This window comes from Nycticebus coucang, chromosome 16, assembly GCF_027406575.1.
Source record: "Nycticebus coucang isolate mNycCou1 chromosome 16, mNycCou1.pri, whole genome shotgun sequence".
Lineage (NCBI taxonomy): Eukaryota > Metazoa > Chordata > Mammalia > Primates > Lorisidae > Nycticebus > Nycticebus coucang.
Window position 1 is genome coordinate 74,208,819 of NC_069795.1, and position 12,134 is coordinate 74,220,952.

A 12,134-nucleotide genomic window follows, 5' to 3' on the forward strand; every position below is an offset into this window, starting at 1 on the left:
CCCTTAAGGAAGAAGGGCCAACATACTGCAGGGGTCAGAATTTAGAGGACTGGAGTGAGGATAACCAGAGTCATGGGTAAGGAGGTCCTGACAACGGAGATGCGGGGCTTTCCTACAAGCTGAGAGCATTTATCCTGGGTTCTCAGGGCTTCTGCGTTCTCCCTTTTCTTCCCTTTCTCTCATTCCAGGGTCTCTTTTCCTTCTAGGTCCTCCTGTCTTTAAAACACTTCATTTTCTTTCACCAGTACTTGTCCTAGAATAGCTCATCAGATTTTCTTCCCCCACTTGCTAGGTCATTCCAGCCCCCTCCTCATGCTCTGTTCAGTCCGCCGAAGGGAAGCATCTTCCTTGTAAAGTAACTATGTGTTATAATACATGGCTCAGGGGTGGATTTCCATTCATTCTTCACTGTGATTTATATCACAAAGGCCAAAATGAGAAATAACCATGTGAAGAATGTCAACAACTTCGAAGACATTGTACATTATATTATATAGTGTTCTTTGTGATAAAGAGCCATATGATGAATGTATTTAAAAAAAGAATTCAATTCCAAAGATTAAAAAATAATATATTTACATATAAATAACTTGTATGTGTGCAGGTGTGTGTGTGTGTGTAGTGATGAACCGGATTGCTTCTTTTTTGCAACAGTAGAGTATGTTTCTCTTTCGTTCTTGAACTAAATTTGAGACGCGATTATAACATTATATATTTTCCTATTTATATTTTAGAGGTCACATTAAATGCATATTACATTAAATGTGTCACCTATTATCTTTTGAAAAGTAGTAATAAATATGACACAATATTGATTCCGAGTACTTTGTATTTGCATTTCTAAAACTCAAATTGTATTATAATTACCCCTGCTCCACAATTCAGTCCACATACTCTGAAATTCTCACATATAAGGGAAAAGATGATGATTGCCAAATGGGTATTAACAGGAGTTGCCAAAAAAATTTCTTTTCATGTTTTTTTTCTTTTTATTAAATCATAGCTATGTATATTGATATGATCATGGGGCATCATTCACTAGCTTCACAGACCGTTTACCAAGTGCCAAAATTTTTTAAATGACTTTTTTCTTATTACTAAAGCAATGTCCATTTATTGTAGAAAAATTTAAATTGCAGATAAACAAAGAAACTGTCATCTATGATTTCACTAATCATTATTAGCATTTTTTGCTTTACAAATGTCTTGCCAAATATTTTTAATTGCACATACATGTATATTTTTAAAACTCCAAATCAATGTCTTTCTGTATCACTGAAGAAGGAACACATGTAACACATACAAAATTCATAAGCACTTATAATTAATTATAAGATACTGCCAAAATGTGTGGACAATAAGAGCCAGATAAAGTACAATAAAAATAAAAGTTATTTTTTTCCTTCTGTAGAGATAAGTAGTGGGATAATGCAGAACCACTTTATATCTTTTAATCTGTTTTTGTTTTTTTTTTTTTTTTTTTTTGGCCGGGGCTGGGTTTGAACCCGCCACCTCTGGCATATGGGACCGGCGCCCTACTCCTTGAGCCACAGGTGCCGCCCTTTTAATCTGTTTTTTAAGGTAATGGATTCATGTGATTTTAAAACCAAAATTAAACGGAAAAGTAAACATTAAGAAGTCTTATCCACCACTGTCCTTCACCCTGTTCCTTTTCCTGGTTTCCTATGATAATGACTTCTGTTAGTTTCTTGAGTCAACATTAAGAATATATATTCCCTACTTAGACGAGGTAACATTAAATACATTCTTCTGCACCTTTCTTTTTCAACTTAGCTTGTCCTGGAGTTCTTCCATGTGAAAATGTAGAAAGATTTGTCATTTTGGTATAGCTAACAGCACAATATTCAGCTATGTGCATATACCGTGGTTTAAATACTTTTTTTCTCTACAGACCATCTTTTGCTGTTATTAACAGTGTCATCATTAATACTCAGGCATATATGTCATTTTATACAGATAGATATAACTACATGGAAATTAAAATTACAGAGTCAGAAATATATTTATGATTTTGATAGATACTTTAAAATTGCTCTTTATACAAATTGCAGCATTTTCCATTTCCATTGGTATGTCTCCAAAGCCTCGTATTTATTTTTTATTTGAAAAATGTTTTGCAGTTTTTTCAAAAAAGCAAATTCCATTTTTTGTTGTTGTTGTTGTTGTTGCAATTTTTATTTTGGCCGGGGCTGGGTTTGAACCCGCCACCTCTGGTATATGGGGCCAGCACCCTACTCCTTGAGCCATAGGCGCCACCCAGAAAATTCCATTCTAATAATGCTGGCCTGTTAGAACTTATATTCTCTGAACCCATTATTTGATGCATTAATTTGAAGTGAGTGTAATTATTAACATGGAAAGAAACCATGGCACAGATATTACACTGGCAGATAATTCACTGGCAACTCAGTTCAGCTTTGGAATATATTGTGACTTCTTCCTCCATTAAATTTCCTTTCCTAATGGTGTCTGTGTTGTAAAATATTAAGTTGAACTCATAGTTTTTAGCGTAAACTAGCTATTGGCAAAAGAAGGCAACTAAGCAAGAGGTCAGGGTAGAATTAATTTTCCCACTTTATCTCTGCGATCACAGGTGATATTTTATTTGTTGGGTTTTTATATCAATATTTAAAAGAATACTTATGATGTGTTCAGATTACTTGTATAGAAAGTAGATTCATAGCTGCTGATAAAATAAAAGGTCAAACACGAGTACAATATTTCAATATTTATTTTCACCCCCAAAAGTATGAATCCCTGAGGAAAAGAACATTGTTCTAAGTAGCACTGTTTAATTGATTAATATACATTTTAATGAAGTCAGTTCCAATGTATTAAAAACTGTACCTCACCAGTATCACTTAGAAAGTGGAGAAGCTGAGTGTAAATAATTGAGTTTATGCGGTGTTGGCCTTGGTGGGATCTCGGAAGGTGGGTCAATTGTGCACAGTTGTCTGACTCGGCCTTTCTCTCTCCTTGTAGCATCTTCCTCAAAGAGCTGGAGAAGTATGAGCAGCTGCCTGAGGATGTGGGACACTGCTTTGTGACCTGGGTAACCAGCCTGAGATCCTTCTCCCACTGTTCATGTTTCCAGAAGTGCCCATGGCACCATTCATCTGTGCCTGACCTAAGGATTGGGGTCACTGCCAATCACAGGACCAGGGGCTGTAAAGAGGGGCTGTATGTAGGCCTGAGAGCAGAGCTCTCCTTGGGAAAAGTTCTTAGACATTGTGTCCAGGCTCCATCTTAAGCTCTCTGTGAAGAACTTTCTAAAATTATGAGAACAGGAGAGTAAAACAAGACTACGACCCTTGGTAGAGGAGTACCAGTTATTCTTCTGGTATTAAAATACCAGGAACTATTTTTGTAGTACGTATTTTGGGGGATTAGAGGTTTAGGAAGCCATGTAACCATTGGTTACATGTTTTTCCTAAATGAAGAAGAGTAGACTCCTTGGGTATCCATCCCAGTTCTGACATACACAATGAATATCCTAGTTATCCTCTTGGTGCTATGGTCATAGGCCAAGTAAATGGGCTGGATGTTCCAAAATACTAGGCTTCATTAGCATATCCACTCCACATTGTTCTGAGCTCAGGGTCACGTACAGTACATGACTGCAACAATCTCAAGGGAAGTCCATTTAGGATACTGGGTGCAATGAAATATGGAAAGCCTTCCCCAGAGTTAAGAATTCTACTATTTAGGCTGGGCATGTGGCTCACACCTGTAATCCTAGCACTCTAGGAGGCTGAAGTGGGTGGATTGCCTGAGTTCAGGAGTTTGAGACCAGCCTCAGCAAGAGTGAGACCCCCATCTCTAAAAATAGCCAGGCGTTCTGGCAGGTGCCTGTAATCCCAGCTGCTTGGGAGGCTGAGGCAAGAGAATCACTTAATCCCTAGAGTTTAAGGTTGCTGTGAGCTGTGACACCATAACACTCTACCAGGTGCAAGAAAGTAAGACTCTGTCTCAAAAAAAGGAATTCTACTGTTTAATAATTACCTTATTATAACTTTCGCTCAAAAAGGGCTAATTAGTTTCAAAATGTCTTCATGATTCACAGAGTTCTATGTTCTCAACAGCCCAGTAGAATAGGCAGGAATATGTTTATGTTTTAGATTTTAAAGATGGGAACAGCTCACTGACATGTAATAAATATCACATCCAGGCCCACACTCAAGACCTGACTCCCAGACAGGCTTTCTTTTTGTGAAATCTTAATGTTTGCTTTCAAGCATACTCTGAGTTCTTCAGAAAGTCTCAGACGACCATCTTATTTTGTTCGGATATGTGTTCTACCACTAAATATATAAGCCAATGCATAGTTTATATTAATGTTGATAAATAACTTATGATGCCTTGCATAGCCACTGTAGAGAAAAACAATATTGACAAGTAAAGAGATGTTTTTTGCATCTTGTTTTATTCAATTTGTGGACTTTCTTTACAACCACAGTTATGATTTGTCTTCGTCTCATACGGATGATGAATAACCTCCCAGGTAGTATATAGCTCCCAAAATTGGTTTCAGAAAACCTTTGGTAATTGGATAAAATATGTACCTTTGACCAAAAATTATCCCAAAGTGACTTTCTTAAATCTCATAATCTTAATATTATAAATGAATGTAGTGTAGGCATGAGGGGTAGAAAGCGTTGTTTGTAATGTTTTGGAAGGCGATGGCTATGACCAAGAAGCCTGAAATCAGATTGCTTCAGCTCTGCCACTTACTAACTGTGGGAATTTAAATCACTTAACCAATCTGTGCCACAGTTTTCTTTCTTTTTTTTTTTTCTGTAGAGACAGAGTTTCACTTTATCGCCCTCGGTAGAGTACCGTGGTGTCACACAGCTCACAGCAACCTCCAACTCCTGGGCCTAGGCAATTCTCCTGCCTCAGCCTCCCGAGTAGCTGGGACTACAGGCGCCCGCCACAACACCCGGCTATTTTTTTGTTGCAGTTTGGCCGGGGCCAGGTTTGAACCCGCCACCCTCGATATATGGGGCCGGTGCCCTGCTCACTGAGCCACAGGCGCCGCCCTGTGCCACAGTTTTCTAATCTCTGGGATGGGGAAAATTATAGAACGCACTGTGTAGAGCTCTCATGAATACCAAATGAGCTAACATATGTAAACCCCTTAGAGCATGGCTAGCATGAATGAAGCCTGCTGCAACGAACACATTATTTAAACTGCTCTTGGAAGAGGACATCGTCCCAAATTTCCAAAGACACCAAGATGGGCAGCATATCACCAATAAGAAAAGTACTTGGGGGCGGCACCTCTGGCTCAAAGGAGTAGGGTGCCGGCCCCATATACCAGAGGTGGCGGATTCAAACCCAGCCCCAGCCCAAAAAAAAAGTACTTGGTACCCAAAATACTTACACCTTTCCCAGTAAAAGGATACATAATACTAACCCAGAGAGTCTTGAGAGAAATAAGAAATGAATTTTCACCCAGCCATAAGGATTCTTGCCTTGAACTAAAAATCTGATGGGGAATCATTGTTCAGACTCTGCTGTGCCCCGAGAGGTCACTCTGCTTTCTTTTTCCCTCATCATTGCTGCAGGGAAGTTGAATGATGACATAGTGCTTGACATTCTCTCTCAAGTTCTCTCCAATAGGGACATGTAGAGTACAAACAGATCTATCTCTGAGATCATACTTTATTTTCATTTTGTGTGTTTGTATTTAGAATAAATGTTTCCCTTTCTCAAGATGGGGAGCACAATGGTAGATTATCCAATAAAGGGGATAATCTCTAAATAAATTTGGTTAAATTTCAGAATTCATTAGGATATATGAGTTGATTTTTCTAATTCTTTCTAGCATGGACTAGTATTAAAATGAGCTCACTTTTGGCAAGTTTCCCCTGCTGATAGGAGGAAAACTATGCCAAGTCTATTAGGGGATGATGGGTCTAAATGAGCATAGAACATTTGCTACAGAAAGTCTAGGCACTGAAATCTGAGGTTTGACTGTACAGCCTTTGCCAGGCCCTTCAGCACAGTGAACAGAAGGGAGCAACTAATAGTTACTTAACTATTATTGTCTTTGTTCTTTTTAGGCAGACAAATTTCAGATGTATGTCACCTACTGTAAAAACAAGCCTGATTCCAACCAGCTTATCCTGGAGCATGCGGGCACCTTCTTTGATGTAAGCTGTGGTTTTTCATTCTTGAGCAATTACTGGGCAGGTGTCAATGCCTCTCTACTTTCGAATAATGGGTATTCAGCTTTCCTATGTTCTTTTTTTTTTTTTTTTACTGGCAACTCCAAACCTTTATCTCATACATAAATCATGGAGAAAAGCAAAAACAGTGTTTGTCATTTAGTTTACTTCATCCCATCTAAGCTGCTGTGATTTTGGACAAGGCAAATTTGTCTCCGCACCTCAGTGCTAAGTCTCGCTAGCCATAAGTCTCATGCTGGAGGAGACCACTATAATACAGCCTTTGATTGTGACGGTTCACTTCTGCTTCATGCACAGCTCCCACAAATGTCATGGTTCTCTAAGCACGATCCTCAGAACCAGCCGCCGTAGCATCACTTGAGAACTTATTAGAAATGCAAATTCTTGGACCCCACTTCAGATCTATTGAATCAAAATCTCTGAGCTGGGGCCCAGGGATCTGAGTTTTAAGGAGACCTCTGGGTGACTCCGATGCCCACTCAAGTTTGAGAATCATTTCTTTAATGCATTTGTTTCAATCTTGCTACACATTGGAATCACCTGGAGGAGCTTTAAAAAATACTGATGCTTGAATCGCATACCTGAGATCCTGATGTGATTGACCTGTGTATGGCCCAGGCATCGGGATCTTTTAAAGTGTCTGATGAGAGTGACGTGCAGCCAGCGCTGAGCACCTGTGCCTAAAAGCCAGGAAGAGAGTGGGGCTGGTATGCCTTGTCAGATCCTTTGGTTTTGAGTGAGAACACAATCCTATTAGTTAATGATATGATAAACCTATTGAGTGCTGGTCCCAAAGAGAGTGACCTGTTGGCTTTAAAATAAGTAGACAGCAAAATCAAATGGCTCACTGCAGGATTCAAGAGATAAACAAGATGGAAAGGTGAAATTAGGAATCAAAAGTACCATGAGAGACAGACTGTAGCAGGGACGGCCATTCTGGTAGTCATATCGGAAGGGCCGGAAACTTGAAATTCAGAATCCTTTAAAGGGCATCAGTCTATCTTTCTTCCTACCTGTTTTCATTCCTTTCATAAATATTTGGATGTCTACTGTTTGCAAGATGGTGTGCTGAGTCCCATGGAAAACACAAAGGTATTGAAACATGATTCCTCTAGTTTACAAAATAAATCTCTCTTTTCTAGTCTGACACTGCCATAACAGAAATATTTCTGCAAGGTCTTGTTGCTCAGTAAAGAAATGACATTTGAGTAGGAAAAAGCCAGACAAGGAAAATATGTGCATGATTTTTCTTTAATGAAGTGTTAATATGGAAATGCTCATATGTGTCCCAAACTGAAATTTCTCGGGTTCGATTTGTTAAAACAGAAGAACCAAAGAAAAGTTTTTCTATAACCTGGTATCAGAATTTTTTGGATATCATGTTGGTTTGCTTTATAATACCATTATTTTTGATTGATAACGTTTTCCCCTTTATCAACCGGAAGCAAATAGCAGTTGCTTCCGGTTGATTAGTCATCAGCAGTGTCCAGAGGGTCTTTGGGAAGTTTTAATGCACTGTGCCCTATCTCAGTATTTTCCTGACACTCACTCGCCCTGTGCTCATCCTTTGCTCACACCTTTCTCTCTGCCTAGGATGGCTTGACTGTGTCTCCTCCACACCCCACACAAACTCTTCAAAAGTTCTTCCTGTCCTTTAAGGTCAAATGCTGCTTCCTACATCAGTCCTTCCCTTTCTGTTTCCATGCACTGTACTTTGTATCTCTGTTAAAGCATTTGTAACTATTTGCCTTTTGGCAGGTTAACAATGTTCCTGTTGCACCTGCCAGCCCATGAGGCCTGATAGTACTCCTGGCCTCATGTTTCACAGTATCAGTTAGTGCCGGGCCCTAAGCTACATTTTCCTCTAGTCCTGTATGCTTCACATCTGTGTTTCTAACCAATTCTAGACTTTGACTAATGAGTCATATATACCCCAAATTTTCCACCCTGCTCCCATTTGCAGAGTAATGCCAAGTGAGCCTCTGCATTAGTTGGGAAGACCCAGGGAAGCCAGAAAACCAGTCCAATAGCAGTTCATCGAGTCTAGCCTAGAGGTGAGGGAGGGGGAACAGTAAATGCCAGACTCTCAAAACTCTCTACAAAGAATAATATTTGTGGTTTATTTCCGTTCCATCAGAAAGGTTTCTCTAAGTTCTACCCTTAGGAACCATCTGCTTTAGGCCCTCACTCTATAAAAGAGATAAACCCTTAATAAAGGCATCTCTTGCTATCATTACCATAAAGATAAAAGAGAAAATTAAATTACCAGAAAGGCCCACACAGTCACATGATACAGAATTTTTTGAACTCAGTGTATAACAGCATGGGTGTGATGCATAAGCTTGGTTTGGCTGATCCGGGGCAGCCCCCTCCATGCAGCCTTCCCAGAGCTGGTTGTCCTGTCAGATAAGAGTTTCAAAGATACATCATTGCCTGTGCTCTTTTGCCAAAGCCCTCAAAATACACTCACAAGGGTCTGTTGCCCGAAGAGCAGAGCCACCTACACAGTTCTGCCCACCACCATGGAGCTAGTCTTATAACTACAGCCCTCCAGGGAAGAAGCAAGTAAGTGAGAAAATTACTAGTTTCTGGGATCGTTGGTGGGAAAGGAATAATTTATTATTATTATTCTCTCTCTTTCACTCTTCTTTATTGCAAGTCCTATCTAGTCTAACTTTAAAATATTTCTTGTATCCCTCACAATGCTTTATTCTCACTAAGTCTAGCTTAGGGCAAGCCCCTAATTGCACACCTAGACTTATAAAAATAGCAACTTCATTGAGAGATGATTCCACTACAATTCACCCATTTAAATTATATAATTCAGTGGTTTTTAGTATGTTCACAGACATGTGCAACCATCCCTACAGCCAATTTTAGGGCATTTTCATCACCTCAAAAAGCGACCTTGCATCCTTTGACTTTTATACTCCAAACACCAGCCCTAAGCAACCCCTGACCTATTGTCTATCTCTATAGATGTGCCTGGTCTGCACACTTCATTAAAATGGAATCATGCAGCATATGGCCTTTTGTCACTGGCTTACTTCACTTACATAATGTTTTCAGAGTCGATCTATGTTGTTTTGTGCGCCTCTACTTTTTGCGGCCAAGTAATGTTCCATTGTGTGGGTAACTGCATTTTGTTTTTCCATTCATCCGTTCATAGACATATGGGTTCCTACATAGACATCGATTTTTATTTCATATACCTACAAGTGGGATGGTAGATCATGTGGCAACTTTATGTCTGCAGTAATCCCCTAGCTTGCCTCTCTTTCTCTGTTTCCACCCCCTATGTTACCATCAGGTCCATTACTCTTTCTGAAACATTGCTTTCACCACATATTTCTTTCTTTAAGATCTAAGATACCTTACCATAAAACTTACCATCAAATCATAATTCTTTTTTCTAACTCAACCCCAGCAATGACCTAACTAATCGTTCATATCTGACTCTATTTTGTGCTTCTTACAGAGCGCAGGTGTGTATCTTCTGGACCGTTCAGGCGCGGTCCTCATCATCATCTAAAACACACACAGCGATTATTTCAGCCTACATCTTTTAGGTTTGATCTTTTCCCTGTAGAGAGGGTCATTCCTCCAGCTTTCTATTTAACCAATCCTGCCTAGCCTCCAAACCCAGGTGAGGCTTTATCTCTGCTGACCATGTTGGCCACTCCAGATGCAGCAATCTCTTCAGCTCTCGTTGGCTGTCACATATCCTCCAGTGTCCTTTGTTTTTCTCTAGTTTATATGCATATGTTGAGTAGTCTCAGCTAGACTGTAAGCTTTTTTAAGTCGGGGACAAAACATATATCCTTCTATGGCCTTTATAACCTAACATTAGGGAGTAGGTGATCATTTTGGAGGTAGATGGAGAGTGGATTTAATGGTGAGCTTAGAGGTGCAAATAGCAGTTGGAGGCCGTGGCCTTAGCCTGGGCATGAGGGATGAGGGTGATGTCCATGGAAATGGACAGGAGGGATTTCTCAGCAGGAGAAATGACTGAAATGACTCCATGGTTTCCAACTCAGGAGACCTGAGGAATAAGGGAGATGCCATTAATCATACTGAAAAATGTATAAGAGATAAAGGGATGACCCTATGTTATCATGTGTTAAATTTAAAGAAGGGATGGTAAAAGATATGTGTCCTTGTGCTATTTTGAGAAGACTGAGGACAGAGAAAAGTCATCAGGAGTTGTCAAAATAGAAATCAGAGCCTCGTTCTCTGCCTTCCCTTTACTCTCATCTTCCCTCTTTTATTTCCCACATTTGGGGAATTATTTCCTTCACTCCTACTTCTTCACCTCTCCTTTTACAAATTCTGTCTGCTATTTGCCTCATCACCCTCTTTTCTACCTTTATCATCCTTGATTTTTGCTCAGTTTCTATTTCTGTTTCATAAAACCACCTCCTTCCCTAAAGTGTTTCTCTCTCTCTTGCCATCTCTGCTATTCTCTTTCTCTGCGTGTGTTTTTTGTGTGTGTGTGTGTCTTGAGCTGTCTTGATTCTCTTACTACTCCCTTCCCCCTATCCCAGAACATTTCCCCATAATTGTCTACATTTTTCCCTTTTCTTCTTCCTTGTCACCCTGCCCACCTGCTCCCAGAACACACACATGCACACACTCTTCCATGTCTAATCGCTCCTTGTTCTCATCCCTGTAGGAGATACAGCAGCGGCACGGTCTGGCCAACTCCATCTCTTCCTACCTAATTAAGCCAGTCCAGAGGATCACCAAGTACCAGCTGCTCCTGAAGGTACCCCCTGCCCCCGCCCTCTGTGTCACCCTCTACTGCACCACTACTCAGGCAGAGCAAGTCCCAGCTTTCCCCCTAATGTGGGGACCTTTCTTCTTTCTGAAACAAAACTTCAGAGATGAGCCACCCTCTCCCATGGAATTCCAGATGCTTGTTTGGGGCAGAAAGAGGAGAAATGGAAGCAGCTATAAGTTGTGACTAGTTTCACACTTACCCACAGTACACATCTTTGAGCAATTGCCACCATGGGCACTGGCTTGCTTTTTGAGGCTTTCCTGTCCCTCCTTCCTGAAGTAGTTTCCTTCTGGTATCCCCAACTTTTGGTGGAATCGGAGGTCCGGATCTTAAGGGCAGTGGCAGCTCACATGGGTAGTGGAGGCCAGTGTGGTACCCACCATTGCCATAATCTCTGTTTGTCAAGACTGTGAGGTTTTGGAGGGGAAATAGTCCAAAAGTGGATCTTAAAATACTGTGATGCTCTTGTGTCTGCAGGATCCCATATGTTAGGGGTTTTCCTTCCAACCAAGAAAATCCAAGAGATTTAGACTCTTTTCCAAAAATCCTTTTTTTAAAAGTTAAATAACCAAATTATGTAAAACACTAAGTCATTTGGGTCAATCCTTCTTATATAAGAATACATTGGATACTCTGAAAATATGACATTTCCCCAGAAAGCCTGGGAAATTGATATAGGCAGTTAGGTAACCCCCATCTATATTAATTCCTAAAGTGTAAGGGTATAAAGGGTGAGATTTTCCCTCACTTGGAATATTTTGCTGGTTGCTCCTCTAATACAAAGGGTAAAGGGACAGGGGGGGCCATGTTGTAAGTGCAAAGTGTAGTTTCAGAGATAAAAATCTGATAAAATTTAGCTCATGCTTAGAGATGTAGAATCTTGCATATTCTAGCTTTGCTGAACCTGAAACCATCAAATTTCAAATCTATGGTTCTAGTCACACTGGAGTGAGCCCCCCATTCCTGGTTCTGTGATGAGAGTTGTAGGAGCAGCGTGAGGGGAGGGTGCAGCAGCCTGTGCCCTGGTCAGCTCTTCTGTCCTCTGGGTCAGGGCAGTATCCTTCCCATGAACCTTCTCTTTCCTCATTTCCAAGGACTCAAGTCCTCCTACCCTGCAGAATGAGCTTAGAGGATGACAGGTG

General features: G+C 40.4%; 1 protein-coding gene across 26 annotated transcripts in view; it reads left to right on the forward strand.

The window, feature by feature from the left end:
- KALRN (kalirin RhoGEF kinase) overlaps positions 1–12,134 on the forward strand; it is a 744,321-nt gene that overhangs the window by 500,488 nt on the left and 231,699 nt on the right. For all 26 annotated transcript variants that reach the window (XR_008374862.1, XM_053564450.1, XM_053564452.1 and 23 more), the window contains 3 exons: positions 3,004–3,073; positions 6,087–6,176; positions 10,885–10,977. Coding sequence is in view for 25 of the 26 variants with exons in the window: in XM_053564450.1 (XP_053420425.1) it covers positions 3,004–3,073; positions 6,087–6,176; positions 10,885–10,977 (253 nt within the window). In the remaining variant the exon portion in view is untranslated. The remainder of the gene's footprint in view (positions 1–3,003; positions 3,074–6,086; positions 6,177–10,884; positions 10,978–12,134) is intronic.